At 36.5% G+C, this 25121-nt stretch overlaps 1 protein-coding gene across 2 annotated transcripts in view; it reads right to left on the minus strand.

Annotated features, from left to right (window-relative positions):
- Positions 1-22605, minus strand: part of DCN (decorin) — a 41370-nt gene extending 18765 nt beyond the window's left edge. Inside the window, exons 1-3 of one of the 2 annotated variants that reach the window (XM_008687683.2) lie at positions 22418-22605; positions 18243-18489; positions 4865-4977 (exon numbers count right to left, since the gene is read on the minus strand). In XM_008687683.2, coding sequence (XP_008685905.1) covers positions 4865-4977; positions 18243-18456 — 327 coding nt within the window. In that variant the 5' untranslated portion in view covers positions 18457-18489; positions 22418-22605. Of the gene's footprint in view, positions 1-4864; positions 4978-18242; positions 18490-19265; positions 19413-22417 lie in introns of those variants that run through there. The other variant, XM_008687682.2, reaches the window with a different exon arrangement.
- Positions 22606-25121: the final 2516 nt, after the last annotated feature.

Genomic DNA, 25121 nt, shown 5'->3' on the forward strand with positions numbered 1-25121 from the left:
TAATTCCGACGGCTAATGCCAAAGGCCAGTTAAACCAGAGGAAGAGCCAAAGGTGAACCCTGGTGTTCTTTAGGAGATCAGCTGATGAAAAGGACAAAGCTCTTCCCGTAAGCAACCCAAGGTGATCTCTGAAAATGGTTCACCATTCACTTGACCCAGAAAATCCTACAAAATCATGCAAATCAAGACGTTCAAATCTTTGTGATCACTTTAAGAACACACATGAAACTGCCCAAGCCATCAAGGGTATGCACATGGGAAAAGCCACCACGTTATCTGAAGGATGTCACTTTGCAGAAGCCATGTGTGCCATTCCGTCCCTACAATGGTGGACTTGGTAGGTGTTCCCGAGGCCAGACAGACTGGCCACAGGTGGCCCAAAAAGAGTGCTGAGTTCTTACTGCACATGCTTAAAAATGCAGGGAGTAATGCTGCACTTAAGGGTTTAGATGTGGATTCTCTGGTCAGTGAGCACATCCAGGTGAACAAAGCTCCCACAATGCAGTGCTGAACTGACAGGGCTTATGGCCGATGAACCCCTACGTGCTCTCCCTGCCACACTGAGATGATGCCTCGCTGAAAAAACGGATTTGTCTTAAACCAGAAGAGGAGGATGCACAGAGGAAAAAGATATCCCAGAAGAAACTGAAGAAACAAAAATTTAGGGCCTGGGAGTAAATTCTGAATAAAATAAATGCAAATAGAAGTAAAAACAGAAAAAAAAATGAAAAGGTGAAAGACAAGCAGAATCGGTTTATCATCACTTTGCTAAGAGGTGAGAGAAGTCAGAGGAGGAGAGAACTTGTGCGGGGGCAGGAAATGCCTTGAGCGCCACGTAAACTAAAATTGAAACACAGCCTCAAAAATCAGCCTGATCTATTTCTTTGGTAACTCAAGAAAAAGCGATCTAGCCTGGGAGGTAGGAAAGAGGTGATGAAAAAGGCGACTGGCAATGGAAATGGAGTAGAAGTAGGAGTAAAAGCATTTCACCACCTTCGTCCAAGAAGGTGATGGAAAGGAACAAACTGGCAGTTATAAGGTCTATGAGGGCTGGGGAGGTAAGGCAGGACGCGAGGACTACAGCCGCCGCTGTAGCATGATATGTTTGAAGGCTGCTAAGAGAGTAAGCCCCAAAGTTCTCCTCACAAAGAAAAATACATTTTTTCTCCATATATACATATCGAGAGATATATATATCCGCATGAGATGATGGATATTAACTAAACATATTGTGGTGATCATTTTGCAATACAAAGTCATTACGCTGTACATCTTAAACTTACACAGTGCTGTATGGAAATTATATTTCAATAAAATTGGAAGAAAAAACTGTTGAAATCTGACTTAATATTATATACAGTTTTCTCTAAAGCCATTTAGGTAGGGTTTACATTGTATCAGGTATTGTTTTAAGGAATTGTATGGTTACTATCATATTTACAGGCAATTAATGAACAGACTCACGTCACAATGCTCCTGAGTTTCGATCTCAAGATCTGGCTCTTACTTGCTGCGTGACTATGAACAAGAAACTATGAACAAGTAACCTGGGCCTGAGTGTCCTTTTCTGTAGTAAGGGGTTATCAAGAGTGTCTACCTCAAAAGAATGGTTATAAGAATTAAATAAGTGAGTGTAGGTAGGTATTAAGGCTAGTATATAGTAATTTTTTAGTTAAAAAAAACCTTCCTGACTAGGTTTTTTAAGCACGAATTCAAAGGAAACATATTAAATGTTGGCATTATAATACTTAATTTCCATTATTTCATGGGATAATTGTGTTTTTCTATTACAAATAAGTATAAAACTACTCTTGCCAGCATGTACTGCTCATTATGAGACACAGAGTCTAAATTGATAAAATTATTGAGAAAAGAGGAAACTTTCTGTTAAACCCTTTCTATCTTAATCTTTGCTGAAGTTTCATTTCTCGTCCTCCTTTTCATTCAAGTGTAGCTTTCCTGGCTGAAATTATAATGTTTATTTGTATAATAACAAGGATAGAAATGATCATGAATGAAAGAGTAGGAGAAAAATAGCTGTTTAACGTCCTCTGAACAGTTGGAAGCTCTAATAAACTCTTCCTCTCTTCAATGTATACTTTGAAGTAGAAAGAAAGAGGTTGCCAAGATGGTAGTTGCCTAAAGCATAGTGAGAAAGAAACATGGGAAAGAAAGAACATATTATTACAAATGCCAGATTTAATGGGAGTGTCACAGAAACCAGATATCTCGTATTTAAGGCTATGAAGAGTTTAAATAAATTATTCAGATTATACTTAAACATACAGGAAGTTAGGATTAGAGTATGAGAATTTTCCTTCCTAAAAAAAATGCCTTAGGGTAAACAAATGAGATGAAGTTTTAAATTTTAGTTCATTGAAAATAATATTAATTTTTTCTTAATCTTTTAACATATCTGATGATAGTTTAAATAGTCATTGACAAAACCTTGCTGGTATCACCGTTGGCTCACTCTCAGTGAAAACATATACAAAGGCAGAGAAAAGGTGAGTTGGAGCTCAGACCTGGCATCTTATCAGTGGAGATGGATTCCATTGGTTCAAGATTTCAGATCTCTAGCTCAAGCCTTATCTCACCTTTTCTAGCCTGTATCTTTCACTCTAGCCAACTATATCTGCTTATTTTCTTCTCTTTTTCCTTTCCTTTTGTAGAGAAAACCCTCTCTTCTCTTCCTTTCAGAATTCTGCTAATCGTGTAAGACCCTGTGCCCCATATTCTCTCAAATCCTAACTGGTAACCTGATGTAGGATACGTCTGATTTGTCTCCTTCTCGGTGCCCATAGCATTCACTACGTACATCACACTGGGCTTCCCTTGTTGGACACTTCGGTAAATTGACTCTGCCATTTTATTTGCCGCTTTTGTTTATATTAACTGTTTCATAGATTTCTTAAAATCTTAAGGAAAACTCTTTGCAACCGTATAAAAATATGGTCTATTTTCTCCTAATGGGTGTTTATTTCTTTTCTCATCCTAGCTGTCAGAAAGTTGATAACTAAATCTTGTCCTGATTATATTAACCTTACAACATATGAAGACCAATTTATTTTACTTTATATTATTTCCCTTGAATCTATACTCCGTGTTCTAATACACAGCAGCCAGATGACTTATCTTTATATTTATATGTATTGCGTATTCTTACTGTATATCCCTTCAATCATTTTCTAAATGGCTACAAGAACTAAATGGATGTGAAATTAGAGTTCTCTGTTTATGCTCTCAATCTTAAAAATGTATTTCTATGATGTTCATCATAAGAAGCTGTAATGCTATCTCTACATATAGGTCGCTCATAACTAAGCAATTCTCTCCATTGTTTTCGGAAAATTCTGATGCTATGCGTTGTATTTTTAATGTTGAGCAAAACTCTGCTTCCCTGAAATTTTCACTCAATTGTCAATAGGACAATTCTCTCATCTTGTAGTTGAAGTAAGTAAATTCGATTTCTCTTTTCCAGCATGGCCCTTCAAATATGTCACTCGCGACCTTTTTCACTCAATTTGGGCATCCACAGCTCTGTCAACCGTGCCTATAAGACATGATTTCCAAAGTCTTTATCCTCACGATGATCATTCTGAGGAGACTCAATGGTTAATGCCCTTCTTAAAATGTCTTGCCCAGGACCAGACTTAATACTTCAAGAGTGGTCTACCAGAGCAGAATACAGAGACAGTGGGACTTGTAGTATTTATTTTGGACATGGAAGTCTGGCTTATTTATACTAAATGTACAATGATATTCTGAAGGGAAACTACATCTTATTTATCCCACAGGTAGAGAGCTGGACTAGAGAATACAGTTTATAGGGATTCTCATGCCCTACCTGAAAAGACAATGCATTTACTCTTACAGAAGGCGGCCTTATCAACACTGAACCCTATTTGATTGGGTTGCTCATCCTCCATTTATAACACACCCTCTTCCAACTATAGTTATACTCATTCTTTGTTCTTTGTGACCTTCCTCTATGTCCTGGGAAGATGAGCTCTTGGGACTGCTTCACGCAGATGACCTTGACCCCTGGCCCCCAGTTAGGTTCATCCACAGGAGACACTGACAGGAAATGAGGTAGGACTACAGCTCCCCACCTCTTTCAAGATGGGCTTGGGTGCTTCATAATGCTTTGTTGGTTCTTATATTCCTCTGTACATCATCCTTTCAGTAAAGCCTTCTCTGTGAACACTTTTGAGAGTGCAACCAATTTTCTGCTGGAATTCTGTCTGGTACACTAGATGTGTGACATTATGATAGAGTAGAGGTTAGTAAAAATCACAGTCAAAGCACAGATACAGATAAGAATGCAGCATGCATAGTCCTAAATGCCAAGCAAGGTATAGATATATAGATATTTGAAGATAGAATTATATTTACTAAGTAAAATATGGATGGCTATCCCTTTTTCTCTTGGTGCCGATCTTTAAGACTTTACAACATTGGCACCTCTTAGAAAGCTAATGAAAGAAGACAGAAGAAATAAAATAATACTAAGATCAGTAATTCGTTTTGTATTTTGCTCCAATATTGAAGTATGATCTAACTAGGAAAATAAAGACTTTAATTCATGAAACGTAAGAGAAGACTAAGATATAAAGTATTTTTTAGGATGCAAAGACCAAAGATATGTGGGGTATTTGTAAGAAAATTGGCTGATTTTTTAGGGCTTAATGAATATAATGCTGTGCTCCTCTCTCAGCCCCTAAATGGAGAATTTGATAAATGGTTCTGTGCTTATTTATTACCATATAGTACTCCTGGCCTTACCCAAGTTTTGTTTTAAAAAATCCTGTAAGTCAGATCTTGTTACAACTCAAAAATAAACAAAGAAACAAGGAACTCTTACATGAAGGTTCTTCAGGTTCTTGAAGTCCCCATCTTTGATTTCAGTTATTTTGTTGTTTTGCAAGTCCAGCAGCGTAGTGTCAGGGGGAAGATCTTTTGGCACTTTTTCCAGACCTTGCATGAGAGTAAAAGCAATGTGCAGTCAGTAAAAGGGCCACAGGACCGCAGAATCATAAAGGATATGTTCACAAAAAAATCAGTGTGGCAATGAAAATTTTACCACTGCCATATTTTTCTTCTAGGAATTATATCAATTATAGTTTAAAATATCTGCTTTATCCTTTCCAAAGAAGAAAGAAAATGCCAACTGATTTCTAAATCTATACCTTTCTACATAAATATACCATTTAATGAAGAAAAGCTTTAGCCAGATCATCAAAGGTCCATTGGACCTAACTTAACATTGCCACAGATCTACATTTAAAACGCCTCTCTCTCTTCCATTGGCTTTGTTTCATATTGATGCATGATGTTAAGCAGAAATTTAATATTCTATTGACTCAAATTCATGTGATCTTTTCTATATTTGAGGTTGCATAATATAAACCAGAAAAGTTTTTCAACCTCTCCATCATACCTGAAACTTGAATTCTTTCATTCATTCAACAAAGCCTTGTGGAATACCTCCTAGACACCATCAGTTTATCAGGCCCTGGGAATAGAGCAGGACCAACACAGAAATTGCCTGCATCCCCATAGAAAATATAATTCAATCTGCAGTTTTCAATTAAAAAGAAAATTGCTACAGGGAATATAATTGCTATGTTAGGAAGATGTCTTTCCAATTTTGAACCTTATGTAAGCGTATACTCTTAAATTATCATGGCAGTCATAGCGCTATCTTCATGTCTTCCGTGAAAATTACAGAAAGTGTATCTGAAATCACCTACCTTCTAAGCTCTCTGCAAATACTTTTTCACTCACATTATCATGGCTCTGTTGATAGTGGGGAAAAAAATGTCTAGTACCCAATCCGGAGATCAACTATTATTATAAATTGATATATTGAAATACATGTGATTCTAAACGTACATAAATGCATTCCAAGAACTTACTACAGAAACAGTTCACAGAGAAATGACAAGAGTGAAGTGTTTTCAGTGATAAACAGCTATCTTGTAGGAGGATATTTAACTGCATTATGCAGTCACGATCACTGCCATTTTCAGAAATGTCAGTTTGATAATTTCATGCAATTAGGAGTGGCAGACTTCTGCCAAATCTTTGATAATTAGTGTTCTCCAACCAAGAAAAGACATTTCTTTTCATTTGGAAAAAAAGTTAACTGCCTACATTTCATTATTACTCTGTGGGCTTCTTGTCAAAGTTTTAGTTTCCACTTATGCTTACTTTTATACATTATTGAACTTACATCCTAGCGGCTCTCTTAACCTTTGTTCAAAGCCAAAGTGCAGATAAATTTCAGATGTGGAGAGGAAAAAAATCATATATCTACTTGGCTAACAATTTTGATTATTTTGTCTTTCTAGAATTTTAGGAACTTCCTGGAGTGAATTGTATACATTATTTTTCTGAAGATTTAGCATAAAAAAGCTTTAAGCTTGTGATCTTTGCATTTTTGTGCTTAGAAAGTCATTTTAATGATTAAAATCATTAAATTACTAGTAAATTTATATCCATTTCAGGGATTTTACATATTAGAATTTTTACTAAAATTTTATATTTATTCTGACATCAGATGCAATAACGTACTGTTACATTTAAGGTCTAGCCAGCGCATGGGGTGTCAACTAGCTTGCTCAACAACTATAGGCAGAGTATAACAGGGACATTATCCTAGTTATTAGTTCTTAGAATGTCACAAAGGGAAGGACCATTAAGTAACGGCTAGTCTATGATTCCTAAACTCTGATCAGATAGACTCTATGATGAGGTTCTTATCAGTCTATATCAAAATTAGAAAAAAATGAGTGTAATCAAGTTAGTTTTAATATAAATTACACACACACATACTCACGTACATTAACACACACATTTCTGAAACTAGCTTCTTGTTCTGTTTTAAATATACCTTCTTAAAAATAATTATAATAAGCAGATGGCAGGTTGTTTTTATTCTGTTGAATTTGGTGTTGACCTTATAAGAAATTCACTTGTTCAACATTCAAACAATTTCACTTGTCCCAGAAATTAAAGAACTTCTAAGCTAGTCCAATATTTCCTTTTATAGGTAAAGAAACAGAAATCAAATGAAATTATATGGCTTATCTAAGGTGTCTCATGTTTAAACTAAACCAAGAACAAGATGGTGAGACCTCACTCTAGACCTATCCAACATGCCATATACACATGTAAACACAGTGTATTTTTTTAAAGATGCTGATCTACACTGTTCTTTGAACATATTGTTCAAAACTATTTGTTCTTATAATTTATGTTTATTCCATCCACCCATGTCCTTCTAGCTTCATTCTAACAACCCCTAAAATGTTCTAACAACCCCTTTACCCCTTTCCTCTATAAAATTCATCCTAACGCACCAGATAACAGTGACCCCCCACCCCCTATAAACTCTTGTGTGTATATAAGCTCACGAGGTATTGTCCTGCACTTTAGTTTTCTTTCTTTTCTGTAAGTTCTGGAAAAGCAGGGACAAATGACTGTATTTCATGAGAGCTGTGATCTTACCGCTTTACACATAAAGGTAGCTTTTTGATTGATTAGTTTTAAAAGCATAGTCTGTCCTGCTGTCCCATGGTGAAAAGCTCATGGTCATGGCTTCAAGATCTTTTCTGCTATGTTTTGTTACAATCATTTCTTCACATCCTGCTTTCATAATGGTTCTTACTTTTCCTCAGAAGTACTAGAATACACCTGGCTATAATAGTCTTAATTTTCTCTCTGATTCTTGGTTGGCCAGAAACATTTTAAGAATAAATACTATCATCAGATATATCATCCCCTTTATCTGCAACTGAAAATTTCTCTCAATTTCTTCTGTGTCTTTGACATACTTGTGAGGAACTTTTGGCTACATGTGTCTGAGGGATACTACCCTTCCTGTCCCACATGGTAACTGATCCAATGGTAGAGTTCCTCAGTATGACATGTATTTCTCATGGGAAGAGATCAATTATAAAACCATGGATGAAGAAACAGATCCTCATTTATGGATAAGTATTGTCAAAAGCAATCAAGCAAATAATGAATATTGAATCTGATTAAGCCTCTAAATATAACTCCCAACTTAGAAGAAATACGGAAGTCAAAGGTACATGCTTAAGTCTGCCAAAGAAATGAATTCAACAATGCTAATTTAAAAATGCGCAGAATATATAAACAGACATTTCTCCAAAGAAGACATCCAGATGGCCAATACACACATGAAAAGATTCTAATATCACTCATCATCAGGTAAATGCAAATCAAAACCATGGGATATCAGCTCACCACCTGTCAGAATGGCTAAAATCAACAACACAAGAAACAACAGGCATTGGTGAGAATGTGGAGCAAAAGGAACCTTCTTGTCCTGTTGGTGGGAATGCAAACTGGTGCAGCCAATGTGGAAGACAGTATGGAGGTTCCACAAAAAATTAAAAATAGAACTACCTTATAATCCAACAATCACACTACTGGGTATTTACTCAAAGAATACAAGAACACAAACTCAAAGGAATACATTCACCCCCATGCTTCTAGCAGCATTATTTACAATAGCCAAGATAAGGAAGCAGCCCAAGTGTCCACCGATTAATGAATGGATAAAGAAGATATCTATATAGATATAGATATAATGGAATATTATTAAGCCATAAAAAAGAATGGAATCTTGCCATTTGAAATGAAATGGATGGGGCTAGAGAGTGTAACGCTAAGTGAAAGAAGTCAGTCAGCGAAAGACAAATACATGATTTCACTCATATGTGGAATTTAAGAAACAAACAAGCAAGTAAAGGGGGAAAAAAGAAGAGAGAGACAAATAAACAAACTCTTAATTATAGAAAATAAACCGATGGTGACCAGAAGGGAAGAGGATGGGGGGATGGGTGAAACAGGAGATGGGGATTAAGGAGTGCACTTGTTTTGATGAGCTCAGGGTGATGTATGGAAATGCTGAATTATTATATTGTTCATCTGAAACTAATATAACATTGTATGGTAACAAAGTAGAATTAAAATAAAAACTTAAAAAAAGAAATGGATTCAACAAAATCCTAATTTCTTCAACAGATAAACTGTAAGGAAAAGTAAAGAAATATTAGTTTTCCAAATGTATAGTTTAAAAGAGACTTAAAAGCTATTTAAATGATTGCAATATATGTACCTCATTTGGACCCTAATTCACACAAATTGTAAAATAAAACATTTCTAATATTTATGAGATGATTGAAAATGTGTACACTAAATAAATAGATGATATTAAGAAATAATTTTAAATTTAAATGTGATCTGATTATTATAATTGTATTAATGAAGAGCTTTAATCATTCAGAGAAACATACCGATATATGGTTGGATAAAATTACATGACATCTGGAATTTGCTTTGACATAAAATGGAAAGGGGAAGGTGGGTGGAGATACCTAGAAAAATACTCGCGTTAGTTGACCCTTGTTGAAGCTCAGTGATGTATGCACCAGAGTCTCTTATTTTGCAGATTTTGTGTATTTAAAAATGTTTCTATAACTTTTTAAATAAGATTGGTGTTTGAATTTTCATCCCGGTTCCTCCTCTTGATCCTTAACATCCCCAGGCAAGCTGCTTCAGCTGTTGAGGCCTTGGTTTTCTTGCATCTTTCACCGAATTTTTGTGAGAATTCAGTAAGTTGTTCTACAGAATCATCTCCTACCATCATGCAGAGAGGGCCCTCAATTACTGGGACCCGGAAGTATCATCAATAAGGAGATGAAAGGGTGCAGCTCCAATTATCTTGCTGATTATTTAGTCTGTAAATCTGTGACAAAGGGGTTGATTGTTCCCCGTATAACATAATTATAATGCTGCTCTGCGTATGGATCACGCACAGACTCTTCATTTAAAGCTCTTATTCCCGGGTTGGCTCTTCTTACCAAACCCTTCGTGGCCTTGTTGTGTTCATCATGGCTCCCATGAAGTTCAGGGTCTCTCAAGAGCTTGTCTACCTTTGGCTGGTCACCCCTCGGTTTACCAAGCACATATTCCCCAACAAATAACTAAGCTTCCCAAAAGCTCTCCTGGTCCATTTAACTCTAGTTTAATAGTGGCAAAAGTTACACTCTTTTGTCAAATTTGTGAATATCAGTCTTTGTTTATATTGGGTTATTTGCTTTGGTCAGCGTTATCATCCTTCGAGTCAGAGTGGCTGTGAGTTAAAATCAACTCAGACACTAACGAGAGCTAACTAGGAGCCTTTACTGTAGCATTCCCTTGCCTCTATCGCTTCACCTGAACGTGCCGAGCACGAAGTAGACTGGGGTAGAGATACTAGAGCTAAAGATTCTTTTGAGGTCATTAAAAACTTTATTTCAGCTAAAAATTGTTTATTTCAACTGAAACTAATCCTCAAAGAGTATGAAAGCAGTTTTTCAACCTTAAGTATATTTTTATCTTAAGCTTTTAAATAAAAAACAAATTCTCTCTCTCTCTCTATATATATATGTGTGTATATATATGTATATAAATATATATATGTGTATATATATATATGATTTTATTAACCATATATGATTTTAACTAAATCATTCTTACTGAAACAGATCAATTTTATAGTCATTCCCAATCTATATGGAAAGTAAGATGTTGAGCTGTTAAAATGAAATATCAGCCAGGTAAAATTCGCTTCCAAAAACAATATTCTACAATAGAAAGAAAGCCGTGAAGATATGACTCCATGCCTTTCTTAAAATCTTAAGTAGAAAGTTTAAGTAATAATGAAATAAACTTGTAAATTAACACACATATAATTGACTTGACCTCTTAAGTAGTTTGCGGCTATTAAATAATGACCTTCACAGGGATGTGTAATATCTGTGGACCTTCTATATATCACACTTAATTGACGCCTGTGTTTCTCATTAGAAATGTACAAAATCTAAGTGAGTATGTAGACAATTGCATCTTCCAAAGATGGCGTTAATTATATCTCCCATCCTATATGCTCTTATTCAATACAAACTAATACCAACCCCATCAAAAGATGAAGTCAAATTCCCCTCCTGTGGAATCTGGGATGGACTTATAATGTCTCTGTAACCTAATGGAATGGGCCAGAAGAGACACGGAGCATGGCTTCTGAGGCCAGGTCAGAAAAGGTTGTACAGCTGTTACCCAGTTCTTCTGGGACACTTGCTCTGGGGGCAGCCAGGGGCCATGGGCTGTGTAAAAAAGCCTGTCTAAGCTGAGACCACCCTGCTGTAGAGGCCACGTGAAGCACTCCAGATGACAGAACAGCTGAGCTCACAGGCAACAGCAGCACCAACTCCAGTTATGAGAGTGAGCTGTCTTGGGTGTGGAGCCTGGCTAGACTCCCCGTGGCCATGGCCCCAGCCAACACCTGACTGAGATGCCTGAGAGACCCCAAGCGAGAACAGCCTTTCTGAGACCTGCTCAAATTTCCGATACTTAAATAATGAGCAAAATAAAATTATCTTTTTAAGTCGCCGAGTTTTGAGATAATATTTATTCAGCAGTAGTAACAGGAACGGAGTGGTTTTTTAAATTTCATTATTTTTCAATGAGCATCCTTTACTATAATTCTAAATTTTCCATTAAAATGCAATTATTTCCAAGGCTAGTCTGAATTATTTATTTGTTTTCCCAAATTCTGTAAATGGAACTTTAAAACAGGGTTATTTATTAAAGTAAATAAAATTCTACTTAAGATGTTACCAGAAAATCATTTTTGAAATAAAGGCTAATGAGAATTGTACTTTTTTTTTTTTTTTCAAGTTGTCCCGGTGATGAATAGCATGGTTCTGCTAGCGAATGTCAGCAATCTGGTAAACATCATGTTGGACAAAGGCCAGGTTGTCCTAAGACATCATGCTTTCTTTCCCCCCCTGCTCTGTGGCAGGGGTCCAAACTCTAAGATTTATTCTTGTTGGTTTCCAACAGTGTTTTTTATAATTCTGTCTTCCATTTAAAAATTAGGACAATGGTGATACGCTTCAGTTTTTGGCACATGACGTGACATGTTGGAGTCCCAGCTCCCTCAAAAACCTTTCTGTTCCAGGCATGCATGGTTCCCTATTTCCCTCTTAAAAATGGCAATTTGATTGTGGTGGCAGTTGAACCAGCTTTCAGAAATAGGACATTCCCCTTTTAATTCGATTCTCTTTTCAAATAAACTCAAGGAAGGTTTAACCTTCCTGGTTCTATGTACGGTCATCCTCAAAACAAAACCAACAAACAAAAGCAAAAACGCTGTGTACCAAAGCTCCATGACTCCTAATTCCCAGTTAGCCACGTTTCCTTCTTTTCCAGCTCGATAGAATCAAGCATAGTGTAGAATTATGCACTCATCCAAGCACTAGGTCATGCATATGTTCACTTATTCATCAGACATCTATTGATTTTGGAGTATCTACCAAGTATAAGGCATTTTATTGAGTAGAGGGTATACAGAAATAGGTTCTGAATGCTTCCCTTCTGGTAGAGGAAGGAAATGTTTAACTAGGTAAACAAAATACACCGAATAACTATTACATAGTGTATATGTGGTTAGTAGAGAATAATCAAGGCAAATGTGGATTACAGTGAAAGCACAGAAGTAGATAAGCTGCACGCATCGCCTCAAAGTGATCTTCAGACTAACTCAAGGTTAACTGAATCCCGAGCGTTGTCATGTAGTTGCTACAGGGCTTTCTCCTTTTATTAAGACTGGATTGAAAACTGGGCTAATTCTTCTTTATCCTTATTTTCAACGAAATATATAATCTTCTTGCTATTCTTTGAAGGAGAAAAGTTCAGATTAGAGGGTCTCCTGCATTTCTCTTGACTGGGGGAATCCATATTCTCGTAACCTAGTCCCATCCTGTCCTCTGGAGCCAGGATGATCTTGCAGAGGAGAATGCCTCACAGCTGCAGGCTGACCAAATGCCTTGATCCCACACAGCTGCCTCTCTCTCCCTCCTGGGACCGAGAAGGAAACCAGGGGTATGTCAGTTCTCAGTCAGGTCAAAAAGACAGATGCTTTGGCTTTCTCTGACTCCTCTCTTCCTCCTCCCCATCTTTAACCCCTGGTGTCAGGAACACTGGCCATCTGGGTCACAGGAGAATTCCTCCCCTTCATCTGAAGATCTGTCATGCTTCATCCTACCCAATACAAATTTAGGCGACACATGGGGCATGCTCTGTGCACAGCCTCCTTCCCATACCACGTCTGAGGCACACCCTTTGGATGCATCCGAAACTCCTAACAGGGTCACCCCATGTCCCTGTTGCTGCAGAGCCAGACATAAACTATAAAAGCAACTGAGCTGCCAGCATTCTCTCTGCCCCTCTACAAAATAGCCCTAATTTATTCTTCTGAGTTGATTTCACAAAGGAAGTCTAATGGTTCATTTACTTTATGTATAAAATTTGCTTCTGGAAAACCAGTTTCCCCAAACAAGAAATGAGCTATGGCTTATATGTTCCAAGTGGTGGCTACTGACAAAATTTTCACCAGTTGAAGCAGAATGATTAAAAAGAAGAAAACTACGCAGTGTAAAGGGTTGTATGGGTTTTTTTTGTGTGTTTTGTTTTGTTGGTTTTTTGGGGAGGGGTTGGGGGTTTGTTTTTGCTAAGACATTTTTAAAACTAAAATATCCTTTGCCATATGAAGTACATTTTAGGAACCATTAGTTATTTGCACTGCTTTTACATGGCAAAATAAAATGTTACATCTTCCAACATCATCTCTAGAGAGCCAACTATGTGGGTTGTGAATCATTTATGATTATAAAATAGCCAAATGTTTCACTGTTCTCCACTTCACCAAACCCATTTTGTTCAAAGGAATGGTGTTTGGAGAAGACTGAATGGATTGCTTGATAATTATACCATTTTCTAATTCATATCTATTTAAAGTTGGAGGTGATGTGGTCCTCTTTAGGAGGGAGGGGAAAGAAGGTGCTATTTTTTCCAGCTTGACAGGCCATGTACTTCTCAGAGATTCTCAGTTTCAAAGGAAAATAAAAGAACATTATGAGGAATATCCTCATGTTACTAGCCAACTTTGTCTGAACTGGTAAACTAAATAGAACAGTATGGTATTTATCAATATTTTCTATTCTTACCTAATGAAATGTGATATATTCCCATTTATCCAATGCGTTTCAACATTTTAACATTTACGGGTAGTAAATGGTAAAGCAGAAGTAGAGTTCAGAGGTGTTGAACTGCAAAACCCAAGTTCTTTCAACTGTTAACTAATTTTAAAAGCCATTTAAATTCTTTTGAAATTTGTTATAAGAAATGCATCAAGGGGCTCCTGGGTGGCTCAGTGGGTTAAGCATCTGAGTCTTGATTTCAGCTCAGGTCATGATCTCAGGGTCTTGAGATTGAGCCCCCTGTTGGGCTCCACACTTAGCACAGAGTCTGCTTGAGATTCTCTCTCTCCATCTTCCTCTGCCCCTCCCCCCACTCTCTTTCTCTCTCTCTCAAATAAATCTTTAAAAAATTTTTAAAAAAGAATTGTATCAATAACTATTTAATTCGGAAGAATAGTAAAAAAAACAAAAAACAAAAAAACAACAACAAAAAAACCCCAAAACCACAATGTTTATGCTTACTTGACCTGCCAGGGTTGATCTGCCTTTTAGCGACAAGATGAAAACCAACATCAAATAATGCTACCTGGTAACACCTGAGCCAAAGAATATACGTATAAATAAGAAACTGTTTTCCTTCAAGATAGTAAGTACTTAAAGCAGTGTGCACTCTGGGATGCTGGGTGGCTCAGTTGGTTAAGTGTCTGCCTTCGGCTCAGGTCATGATCCCGGGGTTCTGGGATCGAGCCCCACATCAGGCTCCCTGATCAATGCGGAACCTGCTTCTCCCCTCTCTCTCTGCCTGCTGCTCTGCCTACTTGTGCTCTCTCTCTCTGTCAAATAAATAAATAAAATCTTTAAAAAAAACAGCATCCATTCACAGGATCAATATTAGGACATTTTAAAAAGATTTGACAAGTATGAATTACATTGTAGGTTTATTATTTTAAGGTAACCCATAGATTTCTGAATTTGCTAATCTTACATTTATTTGTTTTATAAATGCTACATTTAGGAATTAATTGCTTTATGTCTTAAGAGGATAGATAAACAAAAAAAGAAGAGAAGATGGGGGTCTCATTCAATTCTGGTTCAAAATAAAAGCTAAATTACAACAAATTCAGCCAAACAATTGGCCAATATATATGGCGTACTCATTACTTTCTTGGACAGGTGAAAAAATGTTTACTTTCTCAATCCCCCATGCTAGAAAAAAACATACATAATGCTATTCTGATAAATTGGAATGAGGAACTAAACAGTCCATGTGTCTTCCTGAACACCTCAAATTTTCCTATGGACTAATTATTCAATTCCAATTTCAGAGTTTTTACATCTTAGCTTTGATGTAAAACTGTTTAAAAGAACTGTTTAAAAATTCTATGTAGTTTAACTTCATCAAAATACTTCTTAGTGGCAAAAATAGTCAAACATTTTAGTAAGGAATGTTTGCTTCTATTAAACATGTTTGGATATAAGATGACAAAGGACTACTGTCCTTCAACACTGTAGCTCCCCTCTGCTCATTAAAAGCTCTGGCAAGGATAATCCTTAAGAAAACATTAGCTTTTGATAAGGATAAGCATTCACATTTCTCACCCCAAAGTGCATTACATTTTTTCTCTATTATAATAATTCAAGGTTCATGTTCAGATCACTAAATAACATAAAACAAAAAATAAAATAAACTGCGTTGCCTTTACGATGAATAAGATTGTCTATTTCTCCTTCCTTGTTTTTTTCTACATATCTTTCACCTTTTACTCCATATAATCAACACATAGAAAATACATATTGAGAGCCCACTATGAGCCAGGCACCACACACAAGTATTAGAATCTCTAAGTCCGGCTGTGATTTTTCTGCAGATGAGGATGTCAAGGTTCCGAACGGTGCCAAGAGCATAAAGTGAGAAGTCAGATGGTAGTGGAAAGTGTGAATAAGTGTTTTCTCTAAAGGCAAACAGATTGTTCTTCCTTTTTGAAATGCATATTCTGTTTTAGAAATATCTGACCAAAACCCTTTCACAATATATTTAAATACAAATTTAATAAAAACTAAAAGTAACTTAGATGAGACCATTGCTCATGGGAACTCGGTTCTCTTCATTCAGTAGGGGTCCCCCAAACAACTCATTATTATAATCTTCGCTACTTCTTTAGTATATAAGGCCAGTCAGCCTTTTAAAGGAATGATGTGCAATCTGGGCTCTTAGATAAAAGGTAACATGTAGAAAATGGCCTCATCCAAAAACAAGACAAAATAAATTGAAACAAGATAATAACAAGGACATCAACAAAACTGTATCATGAGACACCCAAGCCAATGAACTTGACCATTCCAGAGACTGGATTTTTCTGTTTAGTTTTGAGCAATAGGCTTAGGCCTTTTTATGAAAGACAACTGGAAAACTGTCTCAAATGCTTTCATCAGACTCAAGCTTTAAACTATTTATAATGTGAGCAAACTACAGTTATGTAAAATAAAATCAGTGAAGTGAGTACCCAAGTCTTTCCTCCTTAAAAATATCAACTGTTCATTGTTGGCAATATATGGGGATAACCATGAATTCTTTTAACCTTGTTTCCAGAGGCAAAGTGAGATTTAACTGGCTTCACATTTCTTAGGAACTCGGCCATTTTAATAAATTTTTTTAAAAGTTTACTCCTAGTATATCCATCACATGGTGATTCTTATGTGCAAATATTTTCAACTGCATAATTTTCTTGCTCATACCAGTAATGCAGATAATCTCTAGATGCTTATAACAGTTTTTATAGAATTTGAGAGTGATCTAATCCCACTTGTAGCAAATATACAATTCAAAAGAGAAATAATCACCACCAATATAATATCAGACCCACAAGAACAAGGACCATATTTGTCTTCCTTGTTCCTTTCTTGCCAGGGCCTACAACAGATCTGACCCATTGTGGGATCTCAATATATTTGCTGAATGAATGAGTGAATGAATGAATGAATGAATGAATCCAGTGGAATTATCCTGTAGCTTTTTAAAAACATTTCCACGCACTTTTTTTCTGGGTGTTACATGGTTATACAACATTTTAAAAACTATACTGAATGTTTGATTTTGAGTTGTTACTATTTAACATGTTTTATGTTTTCCTGGGTTCCAGCATGTAGTTTATTCCAACTGTAGAGGTTAGTGGCAAATTTTCCTGCAAAATACTGCTAGAAAGCATGTTCTGAATAGATATAGGGTTCCCCAAAGCAGTACCCAACTATACTATGGAGTTTCTTCAATAAGGAAATATACAATGGCAGAGTCATTCTGTGAGGATTTCTTTCTTTTTCTTTTTTCCTTATAAGAAAATGAACCAAAAACAGAGGAGGAGAGAGAGAGATGCAATTTAACTGTCATGTCAATTACATTCATTCCCCTTGGGCCCATCTGCTGGGGCCTCAAACTTTCTAGAGATTTATCTTTTGAGTGTATTGCTCTTGGAATTCCCAGGCCAATGTTTTCTTGAAACATGATAAATCAAGCTGTATACAGTGTTAGTCTAAAGATATATGTCCTGTGGTTATATTGAATATGTACACCGTATCTTAGTTGTAAAGATTGCTTTTGAAACTTTCTAAAGAATATAAATAGCTAGATTACAACATGCCAAAGGCAAAGGCAAAACTAAGACCCCAGAGATTAAGGGAGTATTTTGGTACTTGAAAGATAATTTTTTTTGTTCTAAAACTTCACTTGTTTTGCTTCTGATAACTGCATACTTTACAATTTAGTAATGTTCAAACTCTGTTATCTGGGCTAACTAAGCCAAGAGTAGGGCCATCACCCAGGTTTTAATATCTAACATTTCTTGAAAGCAAATCACGGAATTAAAGTAAGCCATCCCTTTGGAATCGTGGAACAGAAGACATTGTTTTGTTCAAAATTTTATTTTACAGAAGGGGGACCATGAAGTTCAGAAAGATTTTTTAAAAAGTGACTCTTCCGAGATTGCAAGAGTGATGGAGCCCCAACTTAAAAAGGAAAGCAAAAGGTCTCCTAACTGCAAGCTCCTTCTTGCTAGGCTATTCAGCTTCCTTGACTTCTCCATAGATGGCACTGTCTCTCACATTTGGAACTGCAGAGATGACAAAGGAAAATGCTAACCCCTCGGGAAGCCGTGCCTGTGAATGAAGCAAGGTAGAGCTGCACCTACTCACCCAGATCAGAACACTGGACAACTCGCAGGTGACACTGGCAGCGGAAGGGACACACAGGGCCCAGAGGCTCGAGGTCAGAATCCACAGGAGCATGCTCTTCCGGGCCTATCCCAGAAGCCTCATCTTCTAGCATAAAGTCAAATAAGCCTCTCTGTTGGAAGGGCCCAGCCCAGGAAACTTGTGCAAGCAGGAGGAAGATGATGGTTGCCTTCATGATTTATCTCATGTATTTTCACAGCCAAGGAACCTAGGAAATAAACGAGAGGTTTAGAAGAGCCGTGCCGCCTGGTTACTGCATTTTGTCTCATATAACACCCCACAGTAGAGTGAGTGTAAAGTATAAAAAAAAAAAAAAAAAAATCTTTCATTTACTATTAGGAAGCAGAACACTGAAATGTATTTGAAAGGTACGTAACAGACTACCTTGCTCAGCTATTTACTTAGGAAAAGAAATCTGAATGTAATTTAAATCTGCTTGCTTGAATTTGGGGTCCAAATTGAGACAGTATATTATATATTCACGTCATTTGCAAAACTGTTATGATGATAGACCATGTTGGAATTCTCAGGGCTCATTCAACACAAGCCAAGCCACAGTCAAATAAAATTTGTCTATACACATGAGAGCTCTTCAATTCCTGCATCAGAAATACCTCTGGAAACCAATGTCATCTCCCCATCCCACTGTATTTATCTTGGTCCAGACATTTCTCATCACTCCCTGAACAAGAGCTTCCAACTGGTCTCGGCCTTGACTATTTCCTCTACTCCAGGTCATCCTCCACTCTGCTGCTCCAGTCATGTTCGGAGAATTAGATTTTATTGTATTTCTATTCTACAGAAAACTCCTCGTTGACTTCTTAAGGCTTGCCAGTAAGGTTCGCGTCCCCTTTGTGGCCTGTGAGACCATTCATAATTTGGTATCAACCGATGTTTCAAGCCTTATTTTTCTCCATTTCCTCTCTCCTCCAGTCGCCACCTCAACCCCGACACTCAAAGCTAAGTGCCATTTAAAATACTTACCTTGTAAGATGGCTGTGAAGACTGACTGAGCTAATGGACTTCCCTTGTGGATTGCCTGGCTCATCCAGGCAGGATGCTGCTTCCTCCTTCTTCTGTGCCCTAAAGCACGTTGCTCTTACCTCTTTTAAAGAACTTATCACATTATACTGTAATTTGTTTTGCGTGCTTGGTCTGTCCCCCCAACTAGAAGATGTACTCCTTCAGGGCGTGTCTTATTATTCTTTGTTCTGTACCCAGGCCTTGCACAACATTTTGCACATAAATGACTCAATTGACCATCAATTTATTAACAATACCAGTTATTCGGCTTGTTCCGGGCAACCAGTCGGTCTGATTTTTTAAAACACAAACTTATCTTTTCTCGATATCAAATTTCTAGCCTGAGAAAGGTAACAAATGGAAAACCTCAACTTGGTGGAACATAATTTATTTTTTAAGATAAATCTGTGGGCCAGTTTCTCAAACTGATCTTTTTTTTTTTTTAATAAAACAATAAACATATATGGAAAAGCCTCCTGGTTTTTACAGGACTTACATGTCATCTGGCTTTACCCAGAGGGCAATTTTGTAAACAAACAAAAGTACAGTTTCGACAAATCCATACAATATTTATCCATTCATTCAATAAGCGTGTTAGATACATCTGTCGTTGAGCTGGTGTTCAGGTGGCTGAAGGGAACTACACAGATCTGAATAACAAAAAGGAGTTGATCATGTGGAGAGCAAGCAGTGTGTTTTTGACTTGATATGTTTTCGAATCCTATTGAAACTGTTCTAAGGATTCCCAAAACACATAGCAGATGTTATCTTTCGTTCCCCTCCATCTACTTTGAATTGTACACTTACAAGAATCATATTAATGCTGCCCATTCATAACCCAACTCCAAGAATGATTTTCAGTCATCAGCCAATTGTAACATAAGCAACAACAACAACAAATCCAAGACAAACAAAGACAAAAAAATAAACCACTTTGGATGTCCTAACCTTAATGCATCTATCTACGTAACTTCTGGAAATTCTTGGCTAGATGCACTGGAGAAGGAAAAAAAAAGTTTTTGGATTTCTTACACTTTTGTTCTTAAGTTCATATTTATTACTGGGGTATGTGTAAGGCAGCACTGGCATGTGGCTTCTCATTTAAAAAATACCACAAAGATTATTGTTCACACTGCCCCTTTAAATTTGGTATCAGGTTTTCTCTGGGAGCGTGTTCCCTGTTCCCACTCAGTTGCTGCCTAGCCTTTTAACGGAGCCCCATTGTTTTGGCAGTGCTCCCTTGGACTGGATCTAAGGGAGTGGTTTCTGTCTGTTTCACATTAAAATGCAATGTTTACGGTTTACCACAGTTTGCTAGTGTTGCATACTTAATATCTTACAATTTTAGAAGAAAAATGAAGCAAAGTAATAGCAGATTGAATAAATAGCAATGAGAATTAATGCAGATGTTGCTTTTTGATCTTTTCTCCAGAACAGAAAATGCCTGGTTGTTTCACTAACCCCAAAAAGGAAATGTTGAACGCTAGCTCAGACGAATATTATCATTTATATGTGTTTACTCTTGTTAAAATGGTGCAAATTCTCTGTACAATATTTTTCTTGGTTTAACGCTAAGCACAAGCTGGAAGTTTATAGTTTCCATTACTTATTTTTATCATTTTGATTTGTGTGTGTGTGTGTGTGTGTGTGCATTTTAACCTTGAATGTCCTGGAGAAGAATATGCATCCAGAAACTTTATACAAATTCCCCCAGGAGATGATTTCTTTTAAATAAGTGTCATCATACTTGAAGACCCAGCATCTTAAAACAATTAATGGGGGCAGTTGATATTAATAATTTCTTAATAATTCCCTTCCTTCCTTAGTATATAAGAAAAATAAACAAAAAAGAGCAGATGCCCTTGTAGAAACCAAGGAGATTATTCCTGAGATAATATACTTTCTAAATTTCATTGAAACTGTTTTAAGCATTCTCAAAAAGTATGACTCTTTCCTAGATGTTAATTGCTAAGTATAATATCACTGCTCCACTAAAGCTAGTCGCCACAATTTATACGTGTTTCATCAAAAATAATAATTTCTGGCTCCTTAAACTACTTCAGCCCATTAAATTAACTATATCACTCAGTTCAACATTTGTAGGATGTCATTTATGCGTTTGGGATGACTTTCAAAATCAAAATTGAACCCTCAGGAGATAAGGAAAACTATAACTGCAGAGCAAAATAAAAATCCCCCAGCACTAGGTGAAGGAAAAGCCTCAATAATAATGGAAATAATTTAAAAATAGACAATAAAAATGGCATTTATCCATAAATAAGGAAAGCTATCGGAGGCATTTGGTTCTTTTTCTGGTCAAAATAGCAATAGGAAAAGAAAAAGCCACAGGAATTTATGTCACTGGGAGCCCACTTAACCAGTGGTCATTGTGTTCCCCTGTTTTGAAATTAGCAAGAAAAATAACCTACACCTTCGTTTTCAAGTGATGTACCTTACAATAAAATTTCATTTGCATCGAAAATAACTGACTGGGTTTTTTCTTTCTCTGTAAGGAATTATGTAGCTAACTGTGAGATTATCTTTAATAAGCAGCATAAGTATTTTCAATGTTTATTTTCACTTCTCTGGTGATAATTTCTATTCTTTTCTAGGTTGTAGAAATATACATTTATTTGATTTCTGCCGCTAATCACCAGAGTTCACATCTCTGAGGTTTTAAAAGTTCTGAAAATATGCAAGAATTCCGGAGGGAACTAAATCCTTAAATATATATATATATATATGTAACCCAACTACAAATAGTATGCTGACCTAGAATTTAAATACTTTCTAAAGAGGTAAAACATTTCATTAGTACAAATACAAAATATATCAATATAGATAGTCATGGTGTTAGGTTATAGTTTTTTTTTTTTTAATAAACATCTTTGCAAGAACAGAAAGAACTAAAACAATGCATTCAACCATTTTACCAAATATTTAACTTCTGTCTTCAAGTAATACTTGTTTAAAATACTGCATAAAGATTATCAAAAGTTTAGCACGATTTTTTTTTCTTTTCTTTCTCTCACCAAATAATTCCTTTTGCTCTCAACTTGATCGAAGTTTTATTAGTCTGTAGCAGAGTTCAGGACAATTATTGAAAACCATACCTTTTAATCCGGGGATTTGCCACAGGAGCCCTCAAAGCTGAGATGTAATTACACTAAATATTCAGCCCAAGCAAAAGAGTTTGCAGGTGTGGAAAGGAGGAGGGGGTAGGTGCTGCTCTGTGACTGTCACTAGGTTGAAAACCTCCTGCTTCTACTCCATAGCACAGTTAAAAAATAAGGTTTCCCTCAATGAACACAATCCGGCTGACACCCACATTAGATCATATGGTAATGATATGTCTCTTGTATTGCAGCCAGAAAGTTTATCGGCCTTTTTTCTCCCCATTTGCTTTATTCCTTCTGCATCTGCTTAAGATTCTAAACTGCTTATGTGGTATAGAGGGGTAACTTGATTTGAAATTTGTTTTATTGTGTCGATTCATTTCCCTAAAACATTGTAACTAAAGGGTTTGCTTCCCCACCCCCAGCCTCACTCCACTATCCACCCTTTCTAGTCTTGTTTATAAGTAACATTTATACTTGCCAAATGACAGTTTTTCTTGCTTTCGTGATGTGCAAATCTGGCAAATGGAACCAAATTAATCTTGTGGTTATTTTAAATGTGGTCTGCAGAAATACATGAGTAGATTTATATGAAAATACTCTTTCAGATTCTTACTTGCCTTGGGCTGTTTGTGCAAATTCAAGTACTCTGCTGTGGAGTTTTTCTATGTATTTTGAACATATTTCTAAAGTGTCCTGGAAGACAGTAATGGTTTTATATGAAAAGAATGTCACGTTTGCTATTATTATTATTATTATTATTATTTACTATTATTATTTCATTACTCATAGTTTATATTCTTTCTTGTTTACCAGCCATTGGGTTTCTTCTTTTTTTCTAAATAAAACACACAGATACTAGAAATTGGTCACATTATAATTTAGCCTGCGTATGAAAATTTTGATTTTCATGGACTATACTTTTATATAATTCAGAACTTTGAAAAGGCAACAGAGTCTATGGCTCTTTTCAAATTTCAGTAAATAGAAAAAAAAAAGTGTAAACACAAGGAAAGATATTTATTTAGCCACTGGAAAGCTTTTTTGAGTTTTTGTAATTCCCTTGCTGGATGCTGTTTAATTCTCTCCCTGTGTGTCTCTATGTTTTGACTTGTATCTTTTTGCCCTGGCCCCTAGGCTGTTACCAGGTGGAAACTTGAAATCAACATCTGTGAAACTTGAGAGGATAGCCCTCCCATCCTCCACCTTCTCTTTCCTTCCTCTAGCCATCCAAGTACACAATTCTACAATAAATAATTTTGCCTTGATGAAACTTGAAGGAATTAAATTCTTGAGTGGGTATCTAAAGGAGGGGAGGGGTGCTGTCACATGACATTTTGCCTTATTTCCCAAGACCTGCCTCCCTAATTTTATAACATCTTACCCCACGCCTCCTGTCTTTGACATTGAATAACCACATGCCCAGTTATTCCGATCATTTAGAAAAAAAAAGCCAAGTATTATTTTCCCTGGATCTTGGTGCAAAATCCATGATCCCCTTATGTGGAATTAATGACGTTTTCCTCTTGAACTCCTCTTGCATCCATTTCTTTCATACGACATGCAATCGCTTCTTCTTCCTGTAATAGCTGTTTATGGATGTGTGTCACCCCAAGGGAGGAAGTGCATCATTTTCATTTGTAGAGTCCCTGTACCCAGCACAGTCATGGTATATAGTAAATTCCCAAGAAACACTTGGTGAATGACCACACAAAGACAGAACATTGGCTATAGATTCCACCATGATTATTGCTTTGCCCAGCCCTGGTTTGCTGCGAATCAAAACCCAACCCTACCATAGTGCATATGATGAATAATGGCAGTAATTGTCACCAAAGAGAGAGAAAGGAGTGGGGGGATAAGGGTATTAAGGAGAAAATGGAAGAAGAAGTAGGAAAGGAAGAGGAAAAGAAGACACATTATCTTGACAGGTAGACCATCTTACTTTTATAAAGCAGAGTCATTTTGGTTGCCGTTCACATCTGGGCTTTTTCCTCTGATAGTAAAGACAATATACCTAACCTCTCTGAGTCTAGTTCCCATATCTGTATGATAGGTAAAAATGATTACCTAACTTAAAATATTGGAGAGAAGATGAACTGAAGCAGTATATATAAAGTGCATAACTCAGAGCATGGCCCGATAAGTTAAGCTCCCATAAATGTGAGCTTTTACTGTTTTCTGATGTATGTCGTAGCAATCCTTTGAGATGAGCAAGGGAAATCATTTCCACTATTTTCATTTTACAGATGAGTAAATGAAAGTCCGATGATCTGCCCAAATTCACAGAGCTGGTAAGAAGCACAACAGAAAGTAATACCCAGATCTTCTTGCACCTAATCTACTCTTCCATTGTACTCGATTTTAAGAAAGACCAAACTCTTAATAAAGAAAATTAATTAGCAAAATTCTTGGATAGCATGTCTTTGCAGACTAGTTTAAAAACTGTGACCAAGCTACAATTCTTTTTACATGCCATATTTGTACAAGAACAAATATTTCCTTTTTTAAATTTTAGTAAGAACTTCACTTCCAAAACTCCACGAATTTTACCAAACATCATCGTATTTAAAATACCATTAATCGGATGTGAAGTTGCATACATTGTCACACCCACTTTTAGGCAGAAGACACTAAGACACAAGCAAGTCATGGGCAGTTAAGTCACAAAGATGCCATGGGGCTATCGTCAGGATCCAGG

This window comes from Ursus maritimus, unplaced genomic scaffold (genome assembly GCF_017311325.1).
Source record: "Ursus maritimus isolate PB19 unplaced genomic scaffold, ASM1731132v1 scaffold_21, whole genome shotgun sequence".
NCBI classification, from domain to species: Eukaryota; Metazoa; Chordata; class Mammalia; order Carnivora; family Ursidae; genus Ursus; species Ursus maritimus.